General features: G+C 39.9%; 1 protein-coding gene across 3 annotated transcripts in view; it reads right to left on the bottom strand.

The window, feature by feature from the left end:
• APBB2 (amyloid beta precursor protein binding family B member 2) overlaps positions 1-27333 on the bottom strand; it is a 110784-nt gene that overhangs the window by 23216 nt on the left and 60235 nt on the right. For all 3 annotated transcript variants that reach the window (XM_053975351.1, XM_053975348.1, XM_053975349.1), the window contains 2 exons: positions 20866-21012; positions 16446-16573 (listed from right to left, as the gene is read on the bottom strand). In XM_053975351.1, the coding sequence (XP_053831326.1) occupies positions 16446-16573; positions 20866-21012 (275 nt within the window). The remainder of the gene's footprint in view (positions 1-16445; positions 16574-20865; positions 21013-27333) is intronic.

Below are 27333 nucleotides of genomic sequence, written 5' to 3'. Positions count from 1 at the left end.
CTATATATCAATTAACAAATCAATGAAATTTCTCCTGCTGCAATTTCTTATAAATTCAGATAGGATTAAGCAAGCACAGAGACCTCAAGGCAATAGATTACATTTAATCATGAAGTTTCCTCTTCTGTCAAAAGAGCTGCAACTAAATATATTTAACATGCATGTATACCCACATATAGTGCAATACTTTTGCCATTAAACATGCTCACATCTTTTGAAGATTTACACAGATTGTTCAATCTTCATTGTCAATTATGGGCTGAAAAAAAGAAAGCCCAGACTGTCTAGCTAGAAGTTAGCTGGGAATTAGACATAAATAATTATACAGGTGGTGTATGTTGAGAGCAAAAACACACAGAGCTTTCTTTGCTTTAGCTGTTCTTAACTACAGCATCTTTTCATACATTAACATGGCATTACCAGGAAAAAACAAATTATGATCAGCCTCTAGAGAATCAGGCTGGTCAGTATGCAGTCAGTAACCACAGTCAGTTTAGGAACATGTAATTCTGAGCTGAACACAGTCCCCCAAATCTATTAATCATCAGGATCCATAGTTAGCTTACTGCTCAAATGAGCAACATCTGAAGGGATAAAGGAGAAGGAGAACAGCATCAAATACTTACCGCTCTGCACAGAGTCCAGCATTTCTGCTACAGTGCTCTCCTGAAGGTTGTTAAGTGTCAGCTCTTGGAGAAAAGAAATCTGGCTTGCCTTTGTCACACTAGGAGCTGTAATTTGCCTTGCAGGCATCCGCACAGTAGCTTTAGACTAATAGACCATAGCTTTGAAAATACAGCTCGAGACAAAGGCTACACTAATGCAAAACTGTTGTCAGGGGGGTGGAAGGGCTGAGGTTTTTTCCTTGTCACTTTTTAAGTTTCTTACCTTTTTGTTGCAGGTAACAGGAATTAAATGCCAAGCACGTCATACGAAACACCCAAGTCACTCCCCATCTCCGCTAGCGTGTATCTAGGCATCCGACGGTGCCAGTGCACTGGATGCAGCCGCGTACGCGCACTTCAACGACGGGGGCCAAGTACCCCTGAGAACAGCAGCTCATTCATTTTGCATCACATTGAAGCACATCATGCCAGCTCCCACTCTCCCCACGGACTGTGCACGTTCGTGTCTGCCGGATCCAGCTGTGAGTGAGTGGGTGCTTCTCCCTGGAAGGCCGGCTCCATCAGGGGTGTGTCTTTTCCTCCCTTCCCGTCCCTTCTGCCCCTTGCGCGCTCCCTGTGCTCTGACCCGCAGCAGAGGTCTCTCTCCTCGCTGCTATGCATTGTGTTTCTAGCCAGTAAACTTCAAAGATTAATCTTTTGTGACAAAGATCTTTTTCTTTTGGGGAAAGCTGAAGTGCTCAGGGAGTCTTGCCCCTCTCAATTTTCCAAAACCTCTGCAAAGCATACACTACGTAGATCTGTACTGAATGCAACTGAGAAAGAAAGTCTCCTTAAAAAGGCAACAAAGATTTACAGCTAAATCCAAAAATTCAGACACAAGTAACAGCTACATTTACTTCAATGAAATTACATCTGATTTTGCTGGAAGTGAGATTTTTTTGTTGAGCTGTAAAAACAATCACACCAAATAATTTGATTTTCCGGAACGCGCGCATGCAGTAATAGTAAATCCAATTTAGAGGTGTTGCTTGCACTCAAGGTTCCTGGAGCACTAGTTTTTATCAAAAATCTCCATCAAATGTGCTCAATCAGCAACAAAGACCTGCTTCTGGCCGGGACTGTGCTTAAAACGTATCAGGGCTTAAAGCCCATTCCAGGTTATTCAGCTTTCACAGCTACCTGCAACATTGCACATCACTACTCCTCGGTGCAGGGGGAAGACTGGGGCAAGGCAAACTCTGACAAAGGAACAACCCCAAGTTTGCAAGGACACAGGTGACCCTGCAAGTCACTCTTCTCTATCCAAAGGAATTTCTCCTTCAAATGTGCCAGCAGAGCTGTCTGTGGGATCACACCTGTCGTCTCCCGGGAAAATGAGCCAACACAAAAATGCCCACCAACAACTCTCTAAATTATCTGACTCCACCGTGAGTGAAAGTAGAGCAAGGAACTTGACCATGGATATTTCCACCAGCAGAGCTGAGAGCGTGAAAGCAGTTAAGGACAATTTTCTGGCAATCACTTCTTTCAGCCACACAGATGCATAAGGAGCAGGATGTTTTTTTCACCACCTAAATATACCCTGTGAGTCTAGTGGGATGGATCCCTTCCTTCCTTTCCTCCAGCTTATCATCAACAAGATTTGGCAGGACCAGTTATGCTCAAGCAACAACCTGTGCCATCCCAAAAGCTTTCCACTGATTTCCAGGGAGTAACAGGAGGGAATTTAACAAACAAATCTGTTGATGCTGCCTAAGATAAAACAGCTCCAGCTGCTCCTTGGATGTGCTGAATGCCCAGTGCTAAGAAGAATTCAAAGCCATGTAATAATTTTTGCATTGTCCAAGTAACTTCTCAAAAGTCTTAACACAAGTGTGGAATTCACTTGTGGGGAAAGAAAGGGGCATTTTATGGACAAAAAAAGTGGCACCTGAATTACCTGGTTAATGGGGTAAAATATAAACACATTACATTTATAATCTAGGTTCCAATATGCATTCCATGTAATTTCTTTACATTTGAAAATGAGGACACAATTAATTTGATAACTATTAACTATTACAACAACCCTCTTCATTGCTGATGTCCTCTTTAATCTTGGTAAGGAGAATACAAGAGGGTATGGTAGCTTTCCAGCTGGCCAAACAACAGCACTCATGAGAACAATGTCAGACTTCTACTTGGAAGTTTTTAAGGAGAGAAGCCAGATTTTGCCATTTTAATATGCTGGAACAGTTTGTGGGAGAGAACTGCTCTTCTCTGATCATCCTTCAGTCTGAAGAGAGAAAAAGAGATTCAGCAAAACTTTATAAACCTGTAAAAAAAGTATAATTAAAACTAAATCTCAGTTTTCAAGTTATTAGTTGGCTTTTCAAAAAGTGAACTGGTGTTAAATTCTAATCCTGTGTTGGTTTTGATATTTTGTTAGATGCCACACATACTGCCTGTGCACCTGTCAGTAATGATATGGCTAGATATAAGTATGTTTCAAGGAATAACTTGCCCTGGTTTCAGCATTTCATCTTCCCTTGCCCCACACCCTCTGTTCCTCCAAGTTTGTCACTTCTAGTTGATACATATGAAAAGGGCAACAGATTTACCTCTGTTGGAGGAAAATCTGTATAGGAAAATCTCCCAGGGCTTGACCAGCAGGCAGTTTCTGAAAATGAAAAACAATCTGAGCCAAATCTCTTCCCATTTGTGCACAAACAATTTGCTTAATAACTCCAACTGTGTTGCTGTGGCAAAACTTAGCTTTACGAATTCTCAATCACACCCAAAAATGTGAATTCAAACATGAATTAAAAGTTTTAGTTATAGGCTTCAGGGGTGGCATCTGGTTTCTGATTTCTCCCAGTTTACTTGGACAAGTTTTATTCTGAAAATGAAAGGTGAAGCTCACACAGAAGTCTTCTTTCATGAACTGTATTGTAAAGAATAATCATCAATAAGCTTTGAGACCAGTCCTGGAAGTCACAGAACTCCCCACTGGATGCCAAGTTTGGCTGCCAAGCTCTCCCTAGCAACAACTGCTACCAAAAACACAGTGAAAAAATTTGCAGAACAAACACCACACTGAGTCCCATTTCCCACTGCCAGCCAGGCACTGCGAACTTACAGCCAAATCCCTTGGCAGGAAGGATCTTTGTACTGCAATTTACCTGCAGGCTGCAAAACAAATACAGCAAGTAATGGGTCAAATTTACACTGACAAAAACATCATCAGCAGCCAGCCCTGGCAAGGTCAAAACAGCCCACGAGAGCTCTCAGCTTGTGAAGAGCCAACAAATTCAACTCCTGCACTGCCAAAAGTGCCAAGTCAAGGTAGAAAGGGTGTTTTGGGGCATGCCTGGTGTATAAATGACACCTGTGTTGTTCTAGGCTCTCCCAGCTATCCTGTGCTGCCCTCTCACGGGTCCACAGCTGGGGTCTGTTTCCCAGGCTGCTGTGTTCCTCACTGGGGATGAGGTTCAGCCAAGCTCATAATGAGGGAATGGGTATTTAAAGAATTTGGGCACATCTCCATGCACTTGGTAGCAATGATGTGCCCAAATCTCTGGTTAAACTGCCAGTGAACAGCAGGGCACCTGAGTAAATGAAATTAGCTTATCCTCTAGACACAGGTTGGATCATGTTCTCCCTAAACTGACCAAATATTCCCATTGCATGGCCAGAATCTGTATCTCAGATTCTGTGTGTGTCCCATCACACACAGCCCATTTAATTCTAGCAGAGCTATAGATGGGCTGAAGAAACAAAACCACTATCAGCATCTGACACCCTCATACTCGTCCTGAGCATGTGGCAAGGACTGGATCCAAGGGTTTCACGTACACAAAATTTTGAGGAAGAAAGAAAATGAGTTTATGAGTATGCAACTTGGATTCAGGTTGCAGTTTGCTTCAGTTTGAGCAAAAGGAAAATTATATTATAGCAACATATTCATACTGTGAGGCCAAGAGTGTATTTTAGTCAGTCCTAGCAGCTGCATTCACACTGCTGGCTCACAGCTGTACCCTTGCAGTCCTACACTTGAGGTAAAAGCTGAAACAGGTTTGCATCCCAGCTCATGCTACTGCAGCACTCAAAAGCTCCACTTCTGCCCCACAGGAAGAGAAACAAATGCTTCCCAAACTAGCCCTGCCTTTTGCTATTCTGAAGCATCCGTCCTATCCCTGACACAAAACATCTTGGCACTTCCACGAAACAAAAAAATGTCCCTTTTGCAAACCTCAGAGCACTACAATATTCTTTAGTCTTCAACAACCTAGAAACTTAAAACCTCCCCTCATTGTGATCATCTAATTCCAACACAAATTATCACACAGTAACTGCAGTGCCAATCTTCTAATTTATCTGAAATTTCCTGTTATTTTCGAAAAGAGGAGAGAAGGTGAGAGGCAAGTGAGGAAACATTTCAGAAGGTTGAAATCTTGGATTCAGGCAGGTATATGTGAATCTCCATACACATCACAAAATGAGTTTCCAAAATCCATGGATGGATGAAGAAAATTTGAAATACTACCTTGAATCCTAAACATTCCAAAGTGACAAAATTAATATAACATTTGTGAACGCCTGAGTTGGCAAAACTCCAGAAGAGCTTTGTTTGTCTTTTTTACATTAAGGCCCCCCGAAGCCATGTATGCTATCCATAAATGAACAGAGGGCAAGAACAATTGCTCAGTTTGCTTGCCTAATCCATCTCATTATGCTCCTGATGGTGGTTGAGCAAAAGCAGAGATGAAAAGCTATTAATAAGAAATTAATTAAATACACACAAGTGTCCTCCAAATAGGAAAAAAAAAATGGAATCTTTCTTATTTATTTTCTCTTGGGTATGGGAACTATCAATCTTAAACACATATCTGCATTGTTGGAGATACATATATGAAGTTTCTTTAGGTTCTTCAGACACTGCAAAAAAGGAACAGGCAGAAAATAAACTTTTTAATCAATGAAGAAGGACTGATGAAACACAACTGCAAAGCAAATGCAGTTCAATTTACCCTTAGCAAACTGAACTACACCTGTGATAGCTTTCCAAATGAAGGACCAAGGACCTTCACTGCTTTTAGAATGTCTGCCATAAGGACCCAGACAGGCCCTTCCAATCTGAGCTACTAAAAAATAATTCTGTTAGTAATCTACAGTACTTCTTTCTGCATCTTGTTGGCAAATACAGCATCATTACAAACACTGCTGTGCCAGTAGGAGGTATCCCAGAACACAGGCAAGCAGACTTCCACAGGGTCTTGTCTGAAGTGGAAAAACTCACTTCACTGATGTTAAACACAGGATCAGGAGAATACTATGTCAAATATTGAAGACAGCCACCTTGCAGACCTTTAACTCTTTCATACTCTTTTAAAAATCATAGTAGGCTCCTTACTTTCCCCCCTGCTATTTTTGGCTTGTGTGAGAACCTTAGTCCTGCTAAAGAAATAACATTTACACCATCCTGATGGCCCCAGAGGTACTACATTGATTTTGCTGAGCAATATTCAGGTCTTGGAGGTCCATCTCTGTAAGTTATGGACTAACTCAACTCATGGTGAAGCTAAGAGAAAACTTCCCATCAATTATAAGGGGAATTTGGTCCAACTCAGGGCACAAGTGTACATCCAGCCAACTTGGAAATAAATCAAGGTGGGAAGAGGGGAACTTCAAGCAATAAAATACTGAAATTTTAGAGATAATTAAGTTTTATGTTTAATGCATCAATTCAGATTAGAAATTGAAAGCATTTTTATAGGATTAAGATGAACAGCATTTGTGTGAAGATGACTGCCATCAGAAGGGGTATAATGCACATGAATTTTTCAATGTCACTAGGCACAAATTCTTTTAAAAAGACAGAGATGTTAATGTAACAATTTCTGAATTGACAGCCAAGTCAGTCAGTAAATAAGTCCCTAAACATTTAAGACATTTGAATTATCTGTTGACAAAACTATTTTCATTTGCTCAAATTCGTGTTTAAATTTCTGCTAATCAATCTGCACATATCAAAGAGGCTTCAGCAGGTATCTACCTCCATTGCCAGAGGCCAAATTGTGCTGAATACCCCTAACAAACAAAGACCCTTTTCCCTGGTGGAGCCAGTGTTAGGAAAGAAGCCACCATACTATTCTCAAAATTAAAATCCTGAAGTGAAAATGCTTTTTAAATACATGGAATGGATAAGACAGTATATGCTATGATTTACATAAACATGCACTGCATATAAATATTTGAATTGCAATCATCTAGCAGCAAATGTGAAAAAGCATCCAGAGGTAGATGTGACACTTAAATAATTGAAGAGCTAAACTGATAGCAAGAGAATCCTCTTAGAGGCACATTTCAAATTATTATATAAGTGCAGGTAGTCGAGTTTGTGAGTTTGCATAGAGAGACACAGGTCAAAGCCTGTACCTCATTTTACTACTAGCAAATGCCAGAAGACATTCAGTGGTCTACAAATATGTAGAGATGCCACAAATCCTCTTGATATCAGGAAAACATTCATGCAAACATCAAAAGTGCTTTTATGTAGGTGGACATAAATATTTACACAGTAAAGGTGTACATAGAAACATCCTACTCTCTCTCTAACCCACCAGGACAATGCTGGCATAAAGTGTTTGGGCAGGAAGAAGAGCGACACAGGTCACATTCTGTCTGTACTTTTGCTTTTTAATTTGCTACATTAGAAAGTTGTGACTTTCACATATTTTATTAACTAGCAGAACAGTGAGATAATTGAATAAAATACTTTCTGCTGCACAAATATTTTTCCTTCTCAATTATTTTTTCTGAAATTATTTGCCCAGTAACAATTTCTACGAACTCAAAGTTTTGCTTACAATAGAAAACAATAAGCAAAGTAATTACGTCTTGCAAAAGGCTGACGTTTTCAAGTGAACCACTACACAACAGAAAAGTGTTTTACTGCTCATACAAACGTACTACAATCAAAGTTGCAGAGAGTTTCATGAACTTTTAGACAGCAAGGTGTTAGTAAGTATTCTTGGCACAATTTTTCATAAAACATTGCTCTTTTCTTCAATGGCCTATGCTTTCTTTGGCTTTTCTCCTCAAAAGGATTTTTATATGTCCATCTTAGTACTAACTGAACAGCTTCAATATACAGTAGACTAACAAAGTGAAATCACTAGTGGACTAATATGGTTTTCTCTCATCTGCTACAGAGACCTTAGACTAGAAAAGATCTTGAGATGAGAATGAAATAATACAAAAAAGTTGTTATTGAGTCTTTTTTGTTTTGCTATGTTTTTAAGAAAAGTGTTATTTAATTATTTGACAGCCATTTATTCCATAGGTGGCTCCCTCTATACACAGTCCCTATGTTGACATAGCCTCTGAGAGATGTGCAATTAAGAGTAACTTCAGCACTGCTGAAGTTAAAGGGGGTGAATGAAAGACAGGCACCTTCTATTGACTGCAGCTGGTTTGGGAAGGAAGTTGGTGTTTTTTGTTTGCACAGCCTCCTTGGAGAGGAATCAACAGAAGGAGTATGCACCCAAGTGGTGACCACACATTGTAAATAAGGTAAGTTTAATCCATCTTTGACTGTGAGGTAAGATCAAAGCTTCTAACTGGGTGTTGAAATCTAGGAGGGTTGTAGAGAGTCTGGGAGGAAGATGGATGTTTTCTGTTGACAGGTACAGAGCTGGACAGCAGCTGCTTTCTGCACCACTTGCATCACTGTTTTGCCATGGAGTTGAAGCAGCATTTACTTACAGAAATCCAGCCTCGACACAGCATCTGTTTAATTAACATGCAGAGAAAAGAACAGTAGAAGAACTCATCAGATTTCCACCCCAAAATGACAGTCAGTAGCTCTCCTGAGCCACAGATGCTTTTACAGGTAGCTCAGCTGTTCTCAAGGGACCTCTGTGATAGCCACTTAAATTCATGGATTACTCTAGCTGTATCCTGAAGTGTTTGAGTTTAATAGCTGAAATAACAGGGAATGTGTGGAGATTTTCCAGCACAAATTTGTATAAAGGCTTTAAGCCAGGGACTCAGCCAGTATGCCAACTTATTAATTGAGACAGCCTGACTATATCACAGTGCTTATTTGTAGTCCACGTCTAGATATGTCATTTGTCTTAACTGAAACTTTTACAGTTGAATAATTTCAAGTGCTATTTAAAAAGGTTCAGGTTGGAGATCAGGAGGAATTTGTTCCCAGAAAGAGTGACTAGACATTGGAATGGACTGCCCAGGGAGGTGGCAGGGTAACCATCCCTGGAGGTGTTCAAGACAGGACATGGCACTTGGTGCCACGGTCTAGTTGACAGGGGGTGATTGCTCTAAGGTTGGACTCAATGATCTCAGAGATCTTTCCCAACCTAATTGATTCTGTGTTTCTATGTAATAATTTTTCATCTCATTAGTGAGATAACTCAGACAGGATAAGGGATGCTGTCCCAGTTGAAGCCACCAGTAACAGAAAACCACTGGTGCAAAACTACAGGTGTTTCAAATTATATAATATTTCAAGTTAATGCCAGCCTATTTCAATGCATTTTCAGTCCACTGTGTCTTTCATGTTAAAATCCAAAGCAAAAATAAACCAGTTTAATGAATCCAAGTATGAATGCACACATGCAGCTTTTTGCACCCACTTGAGCATGTTTGCTTTAAAACATATTAATTCTGTAAGCTTGACTGGATTCCCCCTTTCACAGCTGTATTGTTTCATTACTCCCTCCTAGAACACACCGTACTTCCAAACAATAATGCCAGAACTTATGGATATAAATAAGAAGTTTATAAATAACTACCTAAACTATTTCTTAGTAAGAAGAGAAAATGTTACCAAAACATACCGAAAAGGGTCTTTAAATGCAGCTGGCTTAGGGAAGAACTAAAAAGAAAAGATAACTGCAAAAACCCAGCTAAGAAGAGAGGTCGGAAAAGCCAGTAAAATCCTTTTCCTCTAGTGTAATCCTTCACCTATGCCCTATTTATGTGATTCCTTACAGTATGTTTTGTCCTTATTCCAAGGTTACAGGGACCGAAGGGAATAGGTGATATTGATTAATGGTGTTTCAGAGATTGAAGAGCTCAGCTGAAATTACACATTCTTTGAGAGGTCTAATCTTTTCAGAAGAGCAGGTGCAAACACCATTTCAGTTTTAATTTATTTTCTGCTTTTCTTGACCATGTCGCTAATGCAGAAAAGAAAGTTTATTATTCATTATCTTGTGCACTTTGATAAGCTTCTCTCATAAAATGGAAAAAAGACTCAGAGAGCACATTCAGTCATCACCTCAGAGGGAAGGCAATCCAAAAAAACTTAAACACCTTCCTGGATGATGCATGTAGAAAGCACTAAATCTGAATTTAGACACTTGATTTTCAAAGACACTGAATGTGCAGAGATCCTACTGAAGTCAGTGGACAGCACAGGTGTTAAACACCTCTGAAACCCTGACATTTTTCTTAACCATGGAAAAAGCAAGACAGCATACTATTTTTAATTCCCCATATTCTGAGGAATTCGAGCCATAACTTTACATCATATCGTCCTCATTTGCCACAGATTTGTCCCATTTTTCTCTTATATCACCCCAAAAGTTTTATCTTGTCCTAACAGCTCCTGAGATAACAGAGCTCAGATAATTCATATTGTTATCAGGACTCTCTTGTCTATCAGCCATAGAGGATTACATTCACCTGACCTGGGGCATCTATTCATTCAGTTGTCTGCTCTCCCCTTCTGAGGCAGCTTGAGCCTCATCTTTGGTGCATCCATTGTTCTACTTTCTTTAAAGCTCTGTCTGCCTTTCTCTCCTTTCTGAATCTCAGCTTCATTTTATTCCATGTCTAGGCAGCTGAAAAACAGCAGCAGTTCAGAGCAGCAGGGCAATGGACATCCCCACCTGATAAAATGGGCATTATTAAGGCAGAGGAAGGAGAAAAATGCATTCACATCATCCAGTCAGTCAGAGTGTCTGTGGTCAGAAAATTTTAATATCAGAGAATGTGCCTCTCCCATCACTTAAGAACCAAAAGCAACCAGGTTCCCTCCTCTGCCTGTCAGGAAAACACACAAACAATGCATCAAAAACAAACCTGCTCCATGTGGTGACAAAGCTAGTGGGTGAATAGACACATGTTATGTGTTATGTCCAACATACCAGGTGCCCACCCCATCCAGTTCCATATTCAGACCCATCAAAGATGTCTCCTGAATTCACCAGCAGCCCTCCTTGCCAGCTGACCACTGAATTTTTCAGCTGGATATACTGCTGCTGTATGAAGTCACCAGGAGAGAAGAAATTGTGATCTTTCAGGCAGTTAAAGTCCTTTAGATTTTTTAAAATTTGAGGTGGGCTTTGGACTGGTGAAAGAGCAACGAAGATAAAGGAGGATTAAGGGAAACGCGCGAGCGGAATCTCATTTACAAAACTGATGAGCCATTGCCTTCTCTCTCTTCCTTGTTAGTGAGCTGCTCAGAAAGCAAAGGGCATGCACCAGCAGTCCAGGAGGAGAGACAAAACCCAACCTGAGGAATGATTAATGTACAGTCATGCTGCTCACAAGTGAGAAGAGCAGCCCTTTTACAGCCTCAGGGGGCTGAGGCTGTAAACACACTTTTAACGACGAGGAGAAAAACATGGCATGCATGGTTTGCTAAGAAGCAAACACAGCACTGACAATTATTCACTGATACACCTATGACACCTCCATGTCACGATGACCTTAGTGATCTTGAAATCAAACTATTTATGCAACTGCAAGGACTGTTCTTATTTACAAAGAATACTAAATGAATCATCATGACTGTTTTCAGTAGAGCAGGAAAGGAAGACTGTACAAAGGAGAGTGGTTTTTGACTTTTAAAAATCACAAGGTATCACCTAAGAAACCAAGTCTGCCAAAGGGTTGCGCGTGTGCAGGATGTTACATTCCTTTAATGACCATATATACATATCAAAATAGGAGCTCAGTGTACACATACATGCATACCCACCAATTTTTGGGAATCTGCTTTTGTTCATGGTTTTATGAAGGCACTCCAGGCCTTTTAAAATCAAACATATTTTACTGTCCGATCAATTGAAAACAAGGGATGAAACACAATAATCACTACACAAACCAAGTTAACCAAATGAGGAAGCATTTGTTTACCCAGGATTGTTAAATAAGAAACTCTGAAGGTCAGGATAACAGTGTAACCTATGGAGAGAGTGATTACAGTCTCCTGGAAGATGCTTCTGCCTGAGGTGAGATAGCAGCCACATCCTCAGATTAAACTTTCATCAGCAGATCTCTGTATTTCATCAATCTTTCATTATGGCAGAGCTTAGAAAATCGTCTGCTCACATGTCATTAGAAAATCTCTTCATCTTCCAAAGTAGAAACTACCCAAATAAATTAGTACAAGCAAAAGAATTAAAAGGAGGGCCTGCAGACCATTTTGGAGTTCAAATAGATCAAAATACAGGGAAATATACATTTCTAAAGTATTTTAAAATTGAAATACTACCTTTCACAACAAATCCAGTATGTTTTATTATACAGGTTCTTGGACTGTAGAAGATATAACTAATTAATGAAATTCACGTACAACACCTTCTGGAAGAATTTCCCACCAGAAACTGGGATTTCATCAACTTCATGAACACTTAATCCACCTAAGCAGCAATGTGATCCCTAGCTTTTTTTCTGGTGATGGCTAATCCCAAAATCAGGGAAAGCTGCTTTTGCAGTCATTGAATGGTTTTGGTATTTCTCACCTTAGTAGCAACAGGTGATTTTACCATGATGAATGCAAGGACTGTGGGCTTGAATGTATAGAGGAAAAGAATTGCAGTGCAGTTTCCAGCTCAACAATATGGTTTTCTCAGCTTGTGTTCTCCTTTTGTTTTGTCTCAAAATGTTTTTTCTTGTGTGTTAGTGCTTCTTCAGCAAATGCTGCATCTTTTATGCTACCTCTCAAAGCATGCTTCCTACACCGAACATCTCTATGCCCAAAACACATTGTACATCTGATTATACACTCGTAAGTTTGTTTTTTCTGCTTGCCACTTTGATCTTCTGCTATTTAACATCACATGCAGTCTGAATTTACTTACAAGTAATAGTTACACTGCTTCTCCTACAATCTTATTTTTTAAAATGTGTCAATAAAACATTAAACAAATTCAATTTCAAAAAAAGTGGGCTCCAGTCCTGAAAGTCATTCTGGACACAAAATTTCTGTAAAAGTGCCTATCAAAATTCTTACAAATGGCTATGAATAAGAAGTTATGAAATAAAATTTCTTATGATGAAAAATCCTCAAATTCCAATAAAAGTGGCTAAGAATATTAATGTGCCAGCAAATGAAATATTAAAGCTCGTTTTAACTTTAAGTTTAATACCTAAACACAATATATATTAAAATTTAATAAACTATTTCTTGCTGTTCCTTAGAGCAACTGGTCAAGAAATGTCATGCTCTCTAGAAACAAGAAATGTTCACTTTGAACACAGAAAGGCCTACTGCCACTACTGACAAGAAACATGAGAAAAAATTAGTTTATTTCCTCTGCCAGTTTCTCTGTATTGTCAGTGTCACATACAAAACTCCCTTTCAGGAAAACAGTTGAGAAAGTGGCTACCTTTTATGACCAAAAGGAAGAACTGTGTTTGAGGGGTTCTTATTGCTTGTATTTTCAGAATTGGACCTGTACTTCTCCCACATATTCCATATCTAAACATTTTTTCTTACTAGAGACATAAGTTTCTGCAGGACTCTTAGCAGAGCTGGAATTCACCTTTGGCCCCCAGCTATGGCATGAAGAAGGCAGGAGTGGGACCAGAGATTTCCTGTGCCTCGCACGCAGCTTTCGGTAGATGTCGCGGGGCAGCACAGCAGGTCAGGGCAGACAGGGTGACCTGTGCACACACAGCCTTTCCCAACTCCTGCCCTATTGATAGGCTTAGGTCCATCTAGGAGGGTCTGCTATTGCCTCCCACCCCCAGACACATTTCACCAAAAGCACACAATGTTGTTAGCGCCACATGATTGCGAAAGGTACATTTCTCTTAAATGTTTCCTAAAAACATCCATGACCAGTCCTGTCTTTAGGAAAAGCAGGTAGCCAGCCTGAAGAAATATGATTCATTATCTTATTTTATAAAGAACATAATGGAATTATTTTGTTTCACAAAGGAATGTAAGTATTTGGGAAAAGAATTATAAATGCTTTAAAAAAAATTAATGAAATTCAAAGCTGGCATCCTTTACTCTGTAATGCTCCATCACATTTAGGTGCCTCTTAAAATGCTCTATTTATTTTCTGACAGAAGCAAGGTACTACAAAAACTGACTTTAAGGGAAATGTGCAATGCACCCATTTTCAATGCAAACAAAGAACTCCAATGGTTTATTCATTAGGAGTTAAAACCTTTTACTTCCCAGAATGTCAAACTGGATTTGTCCCTTTCAGGTCTCTCAAAAATGTGCACCAATGGAAGTGAAAGCCAGTTAACCCATGCCCAATTGACTATCAGTCATTTCTAAGAGTAAAAAATTAGAAACCTTTAGTCACCTAAAAAATTAGTCACCTTCCCTTTTAGAAATTGGTAATCAGAAACTTTGAGGCAGATAAAACAAGTTTCAGAAAATCTTGTACTGGTAAAGATTTTTCATGTTTGAAATTACATTTCCTATCAGAAGTTAGAGACAAAAACCCCCAACCCCCTACTATTGCAAATATCTTGACAATCACAGAAGGGTTTGGGTTGGAAGGGACCTCAAAGATCATCTACCTCCAACTCCCCCGCCTTAGGCAGGGACACCTTTCACTAGACCAGGTATCCTAGAGCTCCATCCTACCTGGCCTTGAACCTTTCCAGGGCTGGGGCACCCACAGCTTCTCTTGGCAACCTGTTCCAGTGCCTCACCATCCTCACAGTAAAGAGTTTCTTCCTGAGATGTAATTGAAACCTACTCATTTTCAGTTTGAAACCATTCTCCCTTGTCCTGTCACTACATGCTCTTGTAAATTGTCTTACCCCATCTTTCCTGTAAGGTCCCTTTCAGGTACTGAAGAGTCACAATTAGGTCACCCTGAATCCTTTTCTTTTCCAGGCTGAACAAACCCAGCTCTCAGCCTTCCCTCATAGGAGAGGTGCTCCATCCCTCTAATCAACTTGGTGGCCCTCCTCCAACAGGTCTGTGTCCTTCCTGTGCTGGGACCCCAGAGGTGGCTGCAGCACTGCAGGTGGGCTCTCAGCAGAGCAGAGCAGAGGGACAGAATCCCCTCCCTCCCCTGCTGCCCACGGGGCTCTGGATGCAGCCCAGGACACGTTTGGCTCTCTGGGCTGTGAGTGCCCATGGCTGGGTCATGTCCAGCCTCTCACCCACAGCATCACCCAGTCCTCCTTGGCAGGGCTGCCCTGGATCTGTTCATCCCCCAGCCCCTGTTGATACTGACCCTGATGCAGCACCCTGTATTTGGTCTTGTTAAACCTCGTGAGATTTCCATGTCCCCACTTCTCGAGCCTGTCCAGGTCCCTTTGGATGGCATCTTGTCCTTTCAAAGTGTCAACAGCACCACTCAGCTTGGTGCCATCAGCAAATTTGTTGAGGGTGTATTTGATCCCTTCATCTATGCCATTAATGAAGATACTAAGTAACACTGGTCCCCGTGCAGATGCCTGAAGGGCACCACTTATCACTGATGTCCCCTGGGACTCTGAGCCATTGACCAGTAAACTTTGGATGCAACTGTCCAACCACTTTCATATCCATCCAACAGTCCACTCATCAAATCCATCTCTCTCCAATTTAGAAAGAAGAATGTAGTGGGAGACTCTGTCAAAGGTCTTTTACATAAATGACATCAGCAACCCTTCCCTTGTCCAGTGATGTGGTTATTCCATCACAGCCGGTATTGGTCACTCAGGACTTACCTGACCATTATGAAACACATGGACACAAAAAGCAGAAGCTTGCTAGTGTTACTCAATCCTTACTATCCTTGTGTCAGGATGGGTACTGTGGTAAGATCCTGGACTTTCTCAATGTGAAAATGGCAATGTTTTCACTACATCAAAATGCCCAATTAGACTGGGAGACTGCTCACTGTCCTGCTCCAAATAAGTAACACTTTTGCAACCCTGTTTCCACAGCAATGTTACATGACAAATAAGAATGCTACCAAGAGATCAGTCAGGAAGGAAACCTAAGGAAAGACCGCTTTCAGGGCAGAAAGGCCTTTAGCACACACTCCTGGTGTGTGCTACATACCACATGGAACAACTTCAGCTCACAGGAAACACACTTCAGGGATAAACCTCAGTTTTTTGCAACACCCTTGGGGATTTTCTTACAACAAGAACTAGAAGTAATAATAATGACCTAAGCCCATTACTTTTCCCTCAATCCAGCTTTTTTCTCCATCATATTAAATATCTCAATAAAGTGTAAACACACACAAACAGTCAGAGCATTGGTAGTACATTTACTTGGATGAGCAGGAAGACATGCTTTCACACAGGCAGGAGAAACATACTATGAGAGATATTTGAAAACATGCTTTTATACCAAAAATATGACATATATCTGAAACAAATCAATGTTACATGTGCAGTATTATGCACCTGAGTTAATCTGAAAGGCTCGTTCAATGCAGGTTTAACAAAACAGCATATAAGCGATACACTACAAAAAGCAGAGTTTAAAAAGTAACACCAGCAACAAAAAGAAGAATTTACCCACCTTATCATAGGCCCTGGGACAGAATAATGTGCACTATGTATTAGCAGACTGAAATAGCACCAAGGCAGACAAGAAGAGTGAACACTCACCGACCATTGTCACGGCCCACGCCCCAGACTCTGATGCTCACGATGGGCTGCGAGTGCAGAACTGTGCGGTCCATGGGGTCAATCAGGTTCAGCATGTCATTCTCCAGTATAAGGTACATGTCTTTGCCCTGCAGTTCCAGACAAAGTACAATTACACACTACATCACCCTCTCAAATTGGCTGGGCTCAAGGTGTTACATCTGTGCTGTTCAGACTAGCTTCATCTTTACTCAAAGTTTTGGGTTGTTCCAAGAGCAAATGAAAAAAACTTCATATGCTTCTGGTGTGAAAAAGATCTAAGATGTTATCTTGCTAATATATTTTTAAACAATCCCAATCACAAAAAGCTTTGATGTCTTTTAAATACAACTCATTCAGACACAAACTACTGAGTTATCCAACAATCTATTTGTTTATCTGTTTTTCAGTAAATTCTTCAAAATGTATGAGAAATCATGGTCTGTCCTCAAAGTAAAAGCTTGTATCAAAACCTGTACTTTTGAGGCAGAGTTCCTTCCTTCAAAGTGTTTTGTTTCCATAAACTTTAACCAATGGATTATGAGAACAGACAGCAATTTGTACATGTCAAAGGATTTACTCTTTGAAGAAAGATTAAAGGGGAAAACCTAGCATTAAAACGTGAATTCTGCTACTGACTGCAGAATCTTGGAGCCAGGACTTCTCCACAATTCTTCTGGCATGTAAGAACAAAGATAATGCTTTTTTCTCTTACAGGAAACAAATTTAGAGAAAATTCTCCTTTTGATGCTAATTCATAAATGCTCATCTTCCTCCTCTTGACAGCATTTGTAATAGGTCTGCTGCCTCCTCTATCACATGTAATATCCCTCTTCTTGGAGGCTGTACACATACTCTTTGGACCATGAGATCCCAAAGAAATGATCCAGGACTGTTGCTGAGCAGCAAGACAAGCTGCTGCTGATCAGAAGGTGGAAGCTATCAACTAAATACAGAGTAATTTGTTTCCTCCCTTTTATGCCAGAATCTATATATGAACAGAAAGAATGGAATGGGTCTGAATCCCTACTGATTAATGTTTCAAAACTGACCTTTTTCTTCACCTCAGTGACACAGAAACCCTCTTCCCACTTGGTTACAGAGGCTCAAGTTTTTCTGATGTCTAATTTTGTGTCTATATAAGAAATACATTCATGTCACTCTGTGAGGGTTTTCTGCCACTGTTTGTAGGCAAGGCAGCAAGGGGCAGGCACTGCTCATCTCCTCTCCCAATCCTAACAGGGATTCCAAGGGAAGCTGTGACACAGAGCTGGCACTGCAAGCACCAAGAGGGATGTGGGAGACTAGGTGACACCTGGTATGAGCAAAGCCACAAGCATTTTCTACCTGATGGAAAAAGCACATCTGTGGCTGAGATGCAAGGCTGGATATATAGGCTGTTTCTAGAGAAGCAGAAACAGATGTAGCTGTGATAGCCATGCAAAAAAATGGGGTAAACCAGCAGCACTGAGATAGTAGTAGTTAGTAGCAGACAGAAAAAGAAACATCACGAAGAAAAAAAGGGAGAAATTTGCTTGGAGGACAGAAGCAGTAAATAAATTGTGTGAAGAATGCTACCAAGTGTCACAGAGATTGCTTTTTGGACCCATTTTATTGGTATATATTTGTTCCAGAATGAAATTATTACAAGAAGGAAAAATATGTTATTCATGCAAAATACACTGGGATTAGAATAACAAAACAGAATCCAAATTAGCTGGAAGAAAATTGGAGAATGGGCAGATAAGCAACATAAGTCACAGGAAATGATCTCTGCAATGCTCAGGGGATCACTTGTCTGCAGCCAGAAGCAATATATTTTGCAAAATTTTGTTGCCTTCTTATACAAAAGCTATTTTAGAGATGAAAGCACTGCATAGGTCAAAAAGAAATTATTTAGGCTAGGAGAGCTTGAACATAGGCTTTAATGTCTCAGACTGCTGAAGAGCTGCAGAGATCTGATGGTTTGAGATGAGGAAGAGCCATGGAGGGCAAGTGAATAAAGGAAAGAGAGGCTCAATCCCAGCAGTTTTTCTGGAAGTGTTACAGGCTGCAGTATATAGGTCAATGGCAAGAAGGTATCTTTTTCATGTAAGTGATACTGTAATGTACAGAAACGTAATTCATGGCAAAAGAGCAACACAAACAGATGAACAGTGTTGTTCTGTTTAGATTTTACAGAACAGTAGAAGTTCAAAATTTATAGGTAATTTCTTTTCTTTTCGTGCAAAGGGCACAAAATCCCACATTAAAGCCACTAACAAAGCTTCTGCAGGGTCAGGATTTTACCCAGGGTATGGGAGGTTTTGTGTTTGTTTTGCAGTTTTTTAAATCATGAAAACTTGGGGCTTGTCCTAACCCCAATTTCACTTTCATTACATTCTAGCTAAAGTAAATCTTTAGGTAACCTTAAAATTCCTACATGTAGTCATTTAGCTTCATAATAGACTCCTGTTTTAATTGCTCCATCTGATACATCAGTGATGGAGTATAATTTTTTCAGGTTCCTCTCTAAGACATGCTCTGCTAATTACTTTTGAAGCCTTACATAGCAGGCAGGAAAATGTGGTTGGATGTAATGAATTCTTTTAAAATCAGGAAGACAATTTACTTCAGGAGCCACCTATTCAAGCACAGTGTCTCTATTGTTTTGTCAGGCTGATTTTTTTTTTTTAATGAATAGCACTCTTAATTTAAACATCCATTCAAGAGGACCAAAACTTTTTACCAGCTTAGCTTGAAAACCTGCTAGGGTTTCCAACAAAGAATAAGGGGACTGACAGAGAGAAATAGAAAAAATGTGAACATTTATCTTAAAGCAAATAATGAGAGTTCAAAGTAAACAATAAATTTCAAGTTGATCAAAGTGCTGCTATCTGAAATATGGATGAGTTTACATACATGTACATACTGGGTTTTTTTCTCTCCTGGGGTCAGCAGTAAGTCCAAAGCCCATGACTGACACATCTGTAATTGCTTGTCTAGCTATATTATCTAAAGAAAACTGTTCCCAGGTGTAAGAAAGCAGGGAAAACAATATTGGTTTGTTCATTTATGTATACAATATATACTTCTTACATATAAAAATCCTCTGAAATATTTCTAAATTGATAGAACACTATAAATGTGTTTCTTTAATACATAACTTTTGTTTTTAAGGGCACCTTCTCCCAGTTGCTCCCCCATAGCGTCATGGCATTGCTGTGGTCATAGTTAGGATGGTGAACTTGAGCCGTAGACTGCAACAATAACTTGGGAGACTGAATGTTATTTTTTCCTGAAATTTTTACTGAAATGGAGACAAGTCTTTCTTTTGATTTCTTTTTTCGTTTGCCAGCGCCATTTCTCTTAGATCACTCAAGGGAAAGTTACAACATTCACTCTTTTGTCAGTTTTGTATTCAGCTCTTGTGTGGCCAATGCACATTATGTCAGGAGAGGGGTAGAAGGTTAGATTTGGCAGAAGTTTAAGTTGTTCCATGAACAATCAAATAACAAAGATGCTTTCCTATGGCTTTGTCTCCTATGCCCTCTCTTATGTCCCACCTTTTCCCTTCTTGTTTCACTTACTGACCTCTCAACATCTTCCACATCCTCATCCATCCCCAGCACACCTGGGGACAGATGAATACCTCACAGTATTTTCTACATCACAAACCCTAAAGCTCCCTTCAATTTTCCCTGAGTTCCCACAGCGTTATCCTCTCTTTGCTGCCAACTCAGAAAGAAGCACAGAGCAAGCATGGTTCAGTCAGTGAAGGCACAGTGACCCTTCAGCAAACCAGGAAAGAGGACAGCTGGGCTCTCTCTTTTTCCCTCAGTGTGTGGGAATCTGGCATCCTTCAAAACTGGATGACACTGGTGCAGAGATTCAAGAGTTACTGGAGAGGAGCCAACAGACAGACTGATGACATATAATTAATTTCCTTCTGAAACACTGATAAAATAATCATCGTGAGATAAACCATCTGTCCATCAGCTCCAATCTTCTCATACATTTCAGAACCACAGCCCTGCCAGTGTGGGTTTCCTTAAAGCCCTTTGGCACTGTGAAGCCTTTGAAAATGTTGTTACAAAGCATCACTTTCAGACCTCTGGTCAAGAAGAAGACTTACACTGAATTTCAACAGTTTGGCCTGTGTGTCCCCAACACTGCCATGGCACAGGTGTGTGCTAGCACAGATGTAACGTGAAAGCAAGCTCTTTGTGTCATATGCTGTCCTGAGCAGTTTGGAACAAAAAAGTCAACACTTTCCCTGAACTCTTTTATCTATTTGGCAGTGCCAGGCTGAGGTAGTGAAATCCCAAACACAGAACATGGAAATAGTTGTCTACAGAATTGTTCCTTTGAGATGTTTTATGAGGGATGTTCCAAGAGGTGGAGAAGTTCCCTCTGTTCTTACCTCTCCCCAAATGCCAACAGTGTCTCTGATGTCATTTTTACAGTAAGAGAGTTGTCTGATGCAATTGTTCACAGCAACACTGCTCTTTCCAGGAGCCAAATCTTCTTCTGCCATTTCTACCCAGCCCAGAGATCGCACAGCGAAGCACTAAAAATAAATCAAAAGCCATCTGTCATACAACAGCAACTAGGCACTTAATGTTAAAGGTCTCCATCTAGAACTGGAAAAAAAATTAAGGCCTTATAGAGGGGCTTACACTCAAAGATAAGTAAATGAAAATACAATTTGTGAATGGCAAGGTGAAAACATTCAAAGGAACAAAGAAGAATGCATGACTTGCTATGAAAGGTGTCTGTGGAGGTAACAGTGATACCTTCCAACTAAATAATTTTGTTAACATAAAGGAGGAAACAAGGGAAAAGTAAATATTAGGTACACACAAATACAAAAGCAATAAAGGAAAAAACACAACTATGAATAGAGTAGAATTGAAATTTTAGCTAGAATCTAGAGCTCTAATTGAAAAGAAAGGAAACACTACTGGATTATATCTCCTGTGAGATATCCACTGTCTGGCTTTTTACCAGAAAATTACACTTTCAGTGGATTACAGCAATCATTTCTATAGTAAGTTTACCTAAGTAGCAAACAATAACAAATTCCAAGCTAAGAAGAAGATAAGATATCATAAAAGGAGAGCAGGCTTTTTCTAGAAGAAATTCAAAATTACCTTTAAAATAAAACACTCTAATTATACATTTGTTAGCAGAAAGTTGTTTAGCCAACCAGAGCACTCAGTTGGCAGAACAAGCCAAGGCACCATTATTTTGCACATGTGGTACTTTTTGCAAACAAAACAAAATGGAAGAAATTGAATGGCACCATCTCTACCCTACACTTACTAAGGTAAAGAATAAAAAGTGTTTATTCTGAAAAAAAACACCAAAACCTGCTCATTTGCTCTCAGGAATTATGGTGGGAGAAATACAGACCTCACACTAAGTCAGTAGGAGTTTGTCTATGAGACCAAGGCTTCTTCCAGAGAAGGTTACAGGTGTTTCACTCTGAGCTACAGCAATGGGCTCAAAGGCTGGTTGTTGCACCTCCTGAGCAGACACACCAAATGCTTCAGATGGTCCCTGAAGGGTCAGCAAGAGCAGACCAACACTCCTGGCTGAGTGCTGCTGCCTTGTGCCACACAGCTCTCTTTGCTGTCGGCAGCACCCTGCGGGTCCTTGGGAAAGCAGACAATGATGCTGGGAGCTGCAGGAAGGAAGGCAGTGCTGGTGACTGCTGGGAGCCCTGCTGCCTCCAGCAGCACACAGCCCAGCAGCTGCAACAGCAGGCCCATGCTGCAGCTACCAACCCTTCTTAAGATGCAGTAAATAAATCAGCTCCAGAGCTCAAAAGCCAAGTCTTCACTTGCCACTGTCCAAAACCTGCTGTGAAGTCAGTGAGTTGATCAAGCTCACACACCATCACTGGTGTGTCATTTGGGAACAGCTGCCCTCAAAAAAACCCTACCCCAGAACACCAAGGTATCTTAAATATGCATAATGTGTCAACTTTGGCAAACTAAGAAAGGAATAAAATTCACCAGTGGATAAAAAGATTAATGAGTTTCTCTCTCCCTTTAAAACTTCTCCTTCAGCCTTCTTTCAGTTTGCACAATGCACTCCAGGCTCACTCCACCAAGCACGAGAACTTGCTTCCTGAACCTCTGGTACCCACTCCAACGAGCCACTAATGCTGCATCTCATCTCAGGTACCAGATAGCAAATACACTCTGCAATTTAGCAAGTGTAGGTAAAAAATTAAAGCCTTTCATGCCTCCAGCTTTTTGTGGATTGATTTTTTTTTTTCTTTGCTTTGCAAACAAGGGAATCAACATGCAAATTCTCCCACACTGCTGCTTCCTGACCCAGCTCTGCTGGAAACCCACAAAAGTGGTGACTTTCAATTAATGAAGGAGAAGGTGAAAGAGGAGACAAAGGAGGGGCCAGTACTCAGGGCTACACAAGATACAAAAAAACCCCCATTTTTAAACAATTATTCAGGGGGTCTAATCTTAAGATTGCAGAATTGTTTCAGGCACATTAGATGCTCACAAATCATGCTAAAAGTGCTGCTATACTCACTGGGGTATTAAATATTTATCTTTGTAAGCTTTAAAAATACTGATTCTACTGTACCAGAAGAAAGGGGTTTTTTTACAAGTATTTAAATATTAAATTGAATAGCAAAACACTAGCAGAGAGAAACATTTTGTCAATCATAAGAGAGGTGAAGAACTAAATATATACAATAACACTGTTTCCTTGTTACTCTTCACATCTCAACCACATCTGCAATTTGTTAGCTGCTTTCTGAACACAAGGATAAATATGGAATCACAGAATGTTTTGAGTTGGAAGGGACCTTAAAGATGGTCTAGGTCCAATCCCCTGTTGTGGGAAGGGACACCTTTCACCAGACCAGATTGCTCAGAGGTCCATCCATCCTATATAGTCCTTGCACTGAACAGAGTGTATCTTAAGAAGGCCAAAAATGATGAAAGACTATTAATTCAACTTGACAGCAGGTAAATAAAGATGGTGAAACTGTTTTGCTATTTTTTCCTGGTCTTTTTTTATTCTGTGTTTGAAATTCTCTGGTGGCAGCATCCACTGTATTTATGCTGCCCACTGTCAAAACAGAACAGTGAGCAGAGCACAGTACTCTTGTCTACCCCACATATTTCCTTCCATGTGAAGGACCTGGCTTCCTTCCCTGCTTCTATTCCCTCTTGGTGCTTCCAAGTGAGGTAGGCATGAGAAAGCCCTTGGCTTCTGGCACCTGACAAGTTTTTGTGTATTTCACAAGAAGCCCTTACCATAACCCAAATAAAATGTTTCAGAACAGCTTCAGAAAACAAACCAATTTCCCAAAAACTCACTGCAAACAAAAACCTCTCAATAAACCCTAAAAAGACTCAACATTTTACTCACAAGGCAATGCATGTACCTGCATTATATATTGCATATATATAAAAGTAACTTTCTTTTGCTCAAAATACACCTAAAGACCAAAAACTTTGTATTTTGTGGTTAAGTGAATATCTGTGCTGATGTGGCTTAGCAGTCATGGCTGACCCTCTTGTAGATTTTCAGAACTAGAAAATAGGAGGACCCAGTAACATGTGACACATGTCAGGGTCCACTCAGCATCAGTAGAGCAGAAGTATATAAATACACAAATGTGGAGTGGGAGAGAGGTGGAAGTCTGAGAGTCTGAGCGTGCCTGCATGTCTGTCTGCTCTGCATATTGCCAGCAGCTGGATTGTACGAGATCCACTTCGTGTTTCATTGTAGGTTGCTTTTTTCCTCTTTCATTATTTGACTTAGAGGTTCTCTTTAAAACAAAAGAGCACAAGACCCAGCAGAAACAAACCACCTAGTGTCTCCAGTCAGATATGACCTAATTTTTAGACCATGGCAGGCTGAGTTAGGTGTGAGAGCAGAATTGCTTAGAAATTTAACACATTAACACAGCATCATGGTTCCCTGCCTCCCACCAATGACACTGACAAGCCAAGAGACAAAGTACTTCCTCTGACCCCAGAGAGCTTTGATAATGCTCTCTTGTCTTCTGGAACTAACACCTAGAGGCAAACCAAGCCAAGCTAAAAAACAGAGTGTAGCTTTTCTTTCTTAAGAGTCTATGAGCTCATTCCTGGCAATGCCAGTTTGTTATGCATCTCTACTCAAGGCTTAGAGATAATTAGTGGCAATTAATAATTATTGGCCTGCCATAATTTCAAAGTAATCCCAATGTCAACTTTTGTCTTACAGTAGTCTAATTTATTTTCTCTCTTAGAGAAAGTTTTCTGTGCCTGGTCAGGCTGTCTGCTTGCCCCCAGACTCTTTTCAAGAGCTGGCAAAGAAAAACAGATTTGAAGAAAAACAAAAGAAGTTCATAAATACAGCAAGTTGAAAGATACTTTGGAATTGTATACTGTGCAAACATTGCTGTTTGGGATTGGGAAGATCAAAGATACTACTGCAAACACTGCATGGCTGAGAAAAGTGAATGAAAAAAATGTCACTTAAACCATGGTAAATCAATAATCTTGTGGTTTTTATCTTGACTGGAGACTTCACATTTCCTGCCTGGCTACACAGGACATTGTGCAAAGAAGTTAGACACAGGAAAAAAAAATCACCTTATCACACATTAGCTCAAGAAAAGACAGGTGAGCAAAAATGAAAACACACGTATTGCTGCTTGGTTTTACAATGCTGGGGGAACCTATGTTTGAATAGTTGCAAATCCAATTAATGTTTCAAGGTTAATGATTTGTAACCTAAGAACCAAACTCATAAATGCTGTCATCTGAACTCTGTATAGAGCTGTAAACCTCTCTTGCAGTGCAGTTCTGATCCAAAACATAGCCTAAAGCTGTGGAACTTTAGGATTGAAGAAATGAACAAACCATAGATTACACTTTTGCTCTTTGGCATTGCAAACCCTTCACCACAGGACAGGGTCCTGCTCTGCAGCAGCTTTTCCAAGAGGAAGTCTGGAAAGAGTTTTGGCAGGGACAGAGAACTGCGACAAAGTTCTAACCATAAGAAAATGCACACTCTAGCTGTTGCCTCAGGCAGTGCTAAGCATGCAGCATTAAAGAAAATAAAAAAAATAATTGAGAAAGACAAAGTAAATACAATCCCCTTCTAAAAAGAGGACAAGAGATCAAGTGCACATGACCGATGGCAGAGTAGTGTTGGAAGCTGAATGGATCATAAAAGTGCGGATAGAAAGGATCCCACAGCAGGGTGAAAGTGAATTAGAACATCAGTTTTAGAACAACTGTACAAATTAATGTACATTACCAGACCACAGACAGATTGCTTTTGATATTACACAGCTGTTGGCAGCCACTATGAACACATCTGCATTAAGAGTATGTTTGCCTTGATGCTTTAAGTATGTGCTACTTATTTCTCTACTTCCAAGCCCACAGGACTTGGTTTTGAGTAGTTTCCCTTTGTTTCCTTTTATATTTTTCCTTTTTAAAGGTTGTATCTGCCTGCAGACACGTAAATCACTACAATATTTAATAAGGCCTTTTATCACAGACCACTGAGCAGGTTTGTGCCTGAGACACAGCATGTAGGTCACATAATTAACCATTTATTATGCAGCCAACATAACCTCTGAAATTTCACTTGCATTTTCTTTGATAGCTTGAAAATAAAAAAAACCCCTATAATATTATTTTATGCTTTGGAAGCATAACATAATATCTTTCTATTCTGAGGAAGAAGTATGTTCCAGTTTATTTGCTTGTTACACAGCAAGAAAGATTACATTGATTTAAGATGAAAACACTGGAGAAGATCAAAGATAGAGTAACAAGAGAATAAAAAGGACTTATGCAATTAATGAACAAGCACTTTCATTTAATTGACATGAAGAGACTGCAGTGCATCTACTTTCTCAAAGAAATATTCACAGATGTCACATAAAAGTTCTTAGCTACAAAAAATTCAAAATGCTTAATCAAAAACATACTAATAAGACTTTTCAACATTTCCAGCTTCCTATTGCAGTTCATCTTGTATTACTTGAATTACTGAAAATGCACATGAAATACAAAAATAAGCACAGAAGTATTCAGGTCACGACCGAATTCAGAAACCACTAATAAATGTTCTTTCAGGCAGATGATTATAAACTAAACTCCCTTAGAATTAAATATGGGGACTTCACAAATACTATAAAACAACCTTTATAACGTTACTTCTTTAGAGAAGGTCAATATCCAATTTTCTGCTCTCAGTCCCTTACTCATTCTCCAAGTCACCACAGTCTCATTTTTCCAGACCTGCAGACCTCAATGTGTAGGATGACAAAAGTTCCTCTCTCATTTTGAGCTTAATACTTCTGTCTCAGTGATTCCCCCTGGCTTACAGCCAGAGGTCAAATCTGCTCTACCAAGGCAAGAAAATGTTGCAGGAACATTGTGCTGGTTCAAGATCTTTTAAAATCCAGTCATTTGAGCAAAAAATAGAATGGACACTACTATTCTCTAACAGCCCCTTCTGAAGAAGAAATTAAAATCATCTTATTCTTTTCTCCAGTCTTCTCAGCAAGAACAGGTTTTCATTTTAGATGCTTTACAGATACCTTGATTTCAGATCATAAAGGGATGGGTTTATGCACTTATCTTTGAGCTAAGGGTAGTTTGGGCTTCATTATAATACAGTGAAATAAAACCTGTGCTTCCTCATTTAAGAAAAGCCAGTCATATTTTTCACTAGAAACTAATAAAGGATATTCAAATTCGGGTCTATCTTGCAGAGTAACTGAAATGTAGGATAACTTAAGCAGATTCCACTGTTCTGTGACACACAAATGTGACCTCAACAAACACACACATATGCTTGTCAGTAGAGACAAGCCCTGCAGGAGTTTGCACAGCATAAA

Source organism: Vidua macroura, chromosome 4 (assembly GCF_024509145.1).
Source record: "Vidua macroura isolate BioBank_ID:100142 chromosome 4, ASM2450914v1, whole genome shotgun sequence".
Classification (NCBI taxonomy): domain Eukaryota; kingdom Metazoa; phylum Chordata; class Aves; order Passeriformes; family Viduidae; genus Vidua; species Vidua macroura.
The sequence above is the reverse complement of the archived record's forward strand: the minus strand, read 5'-3'. Positions and strand labels throughout refer to the sequence as shown.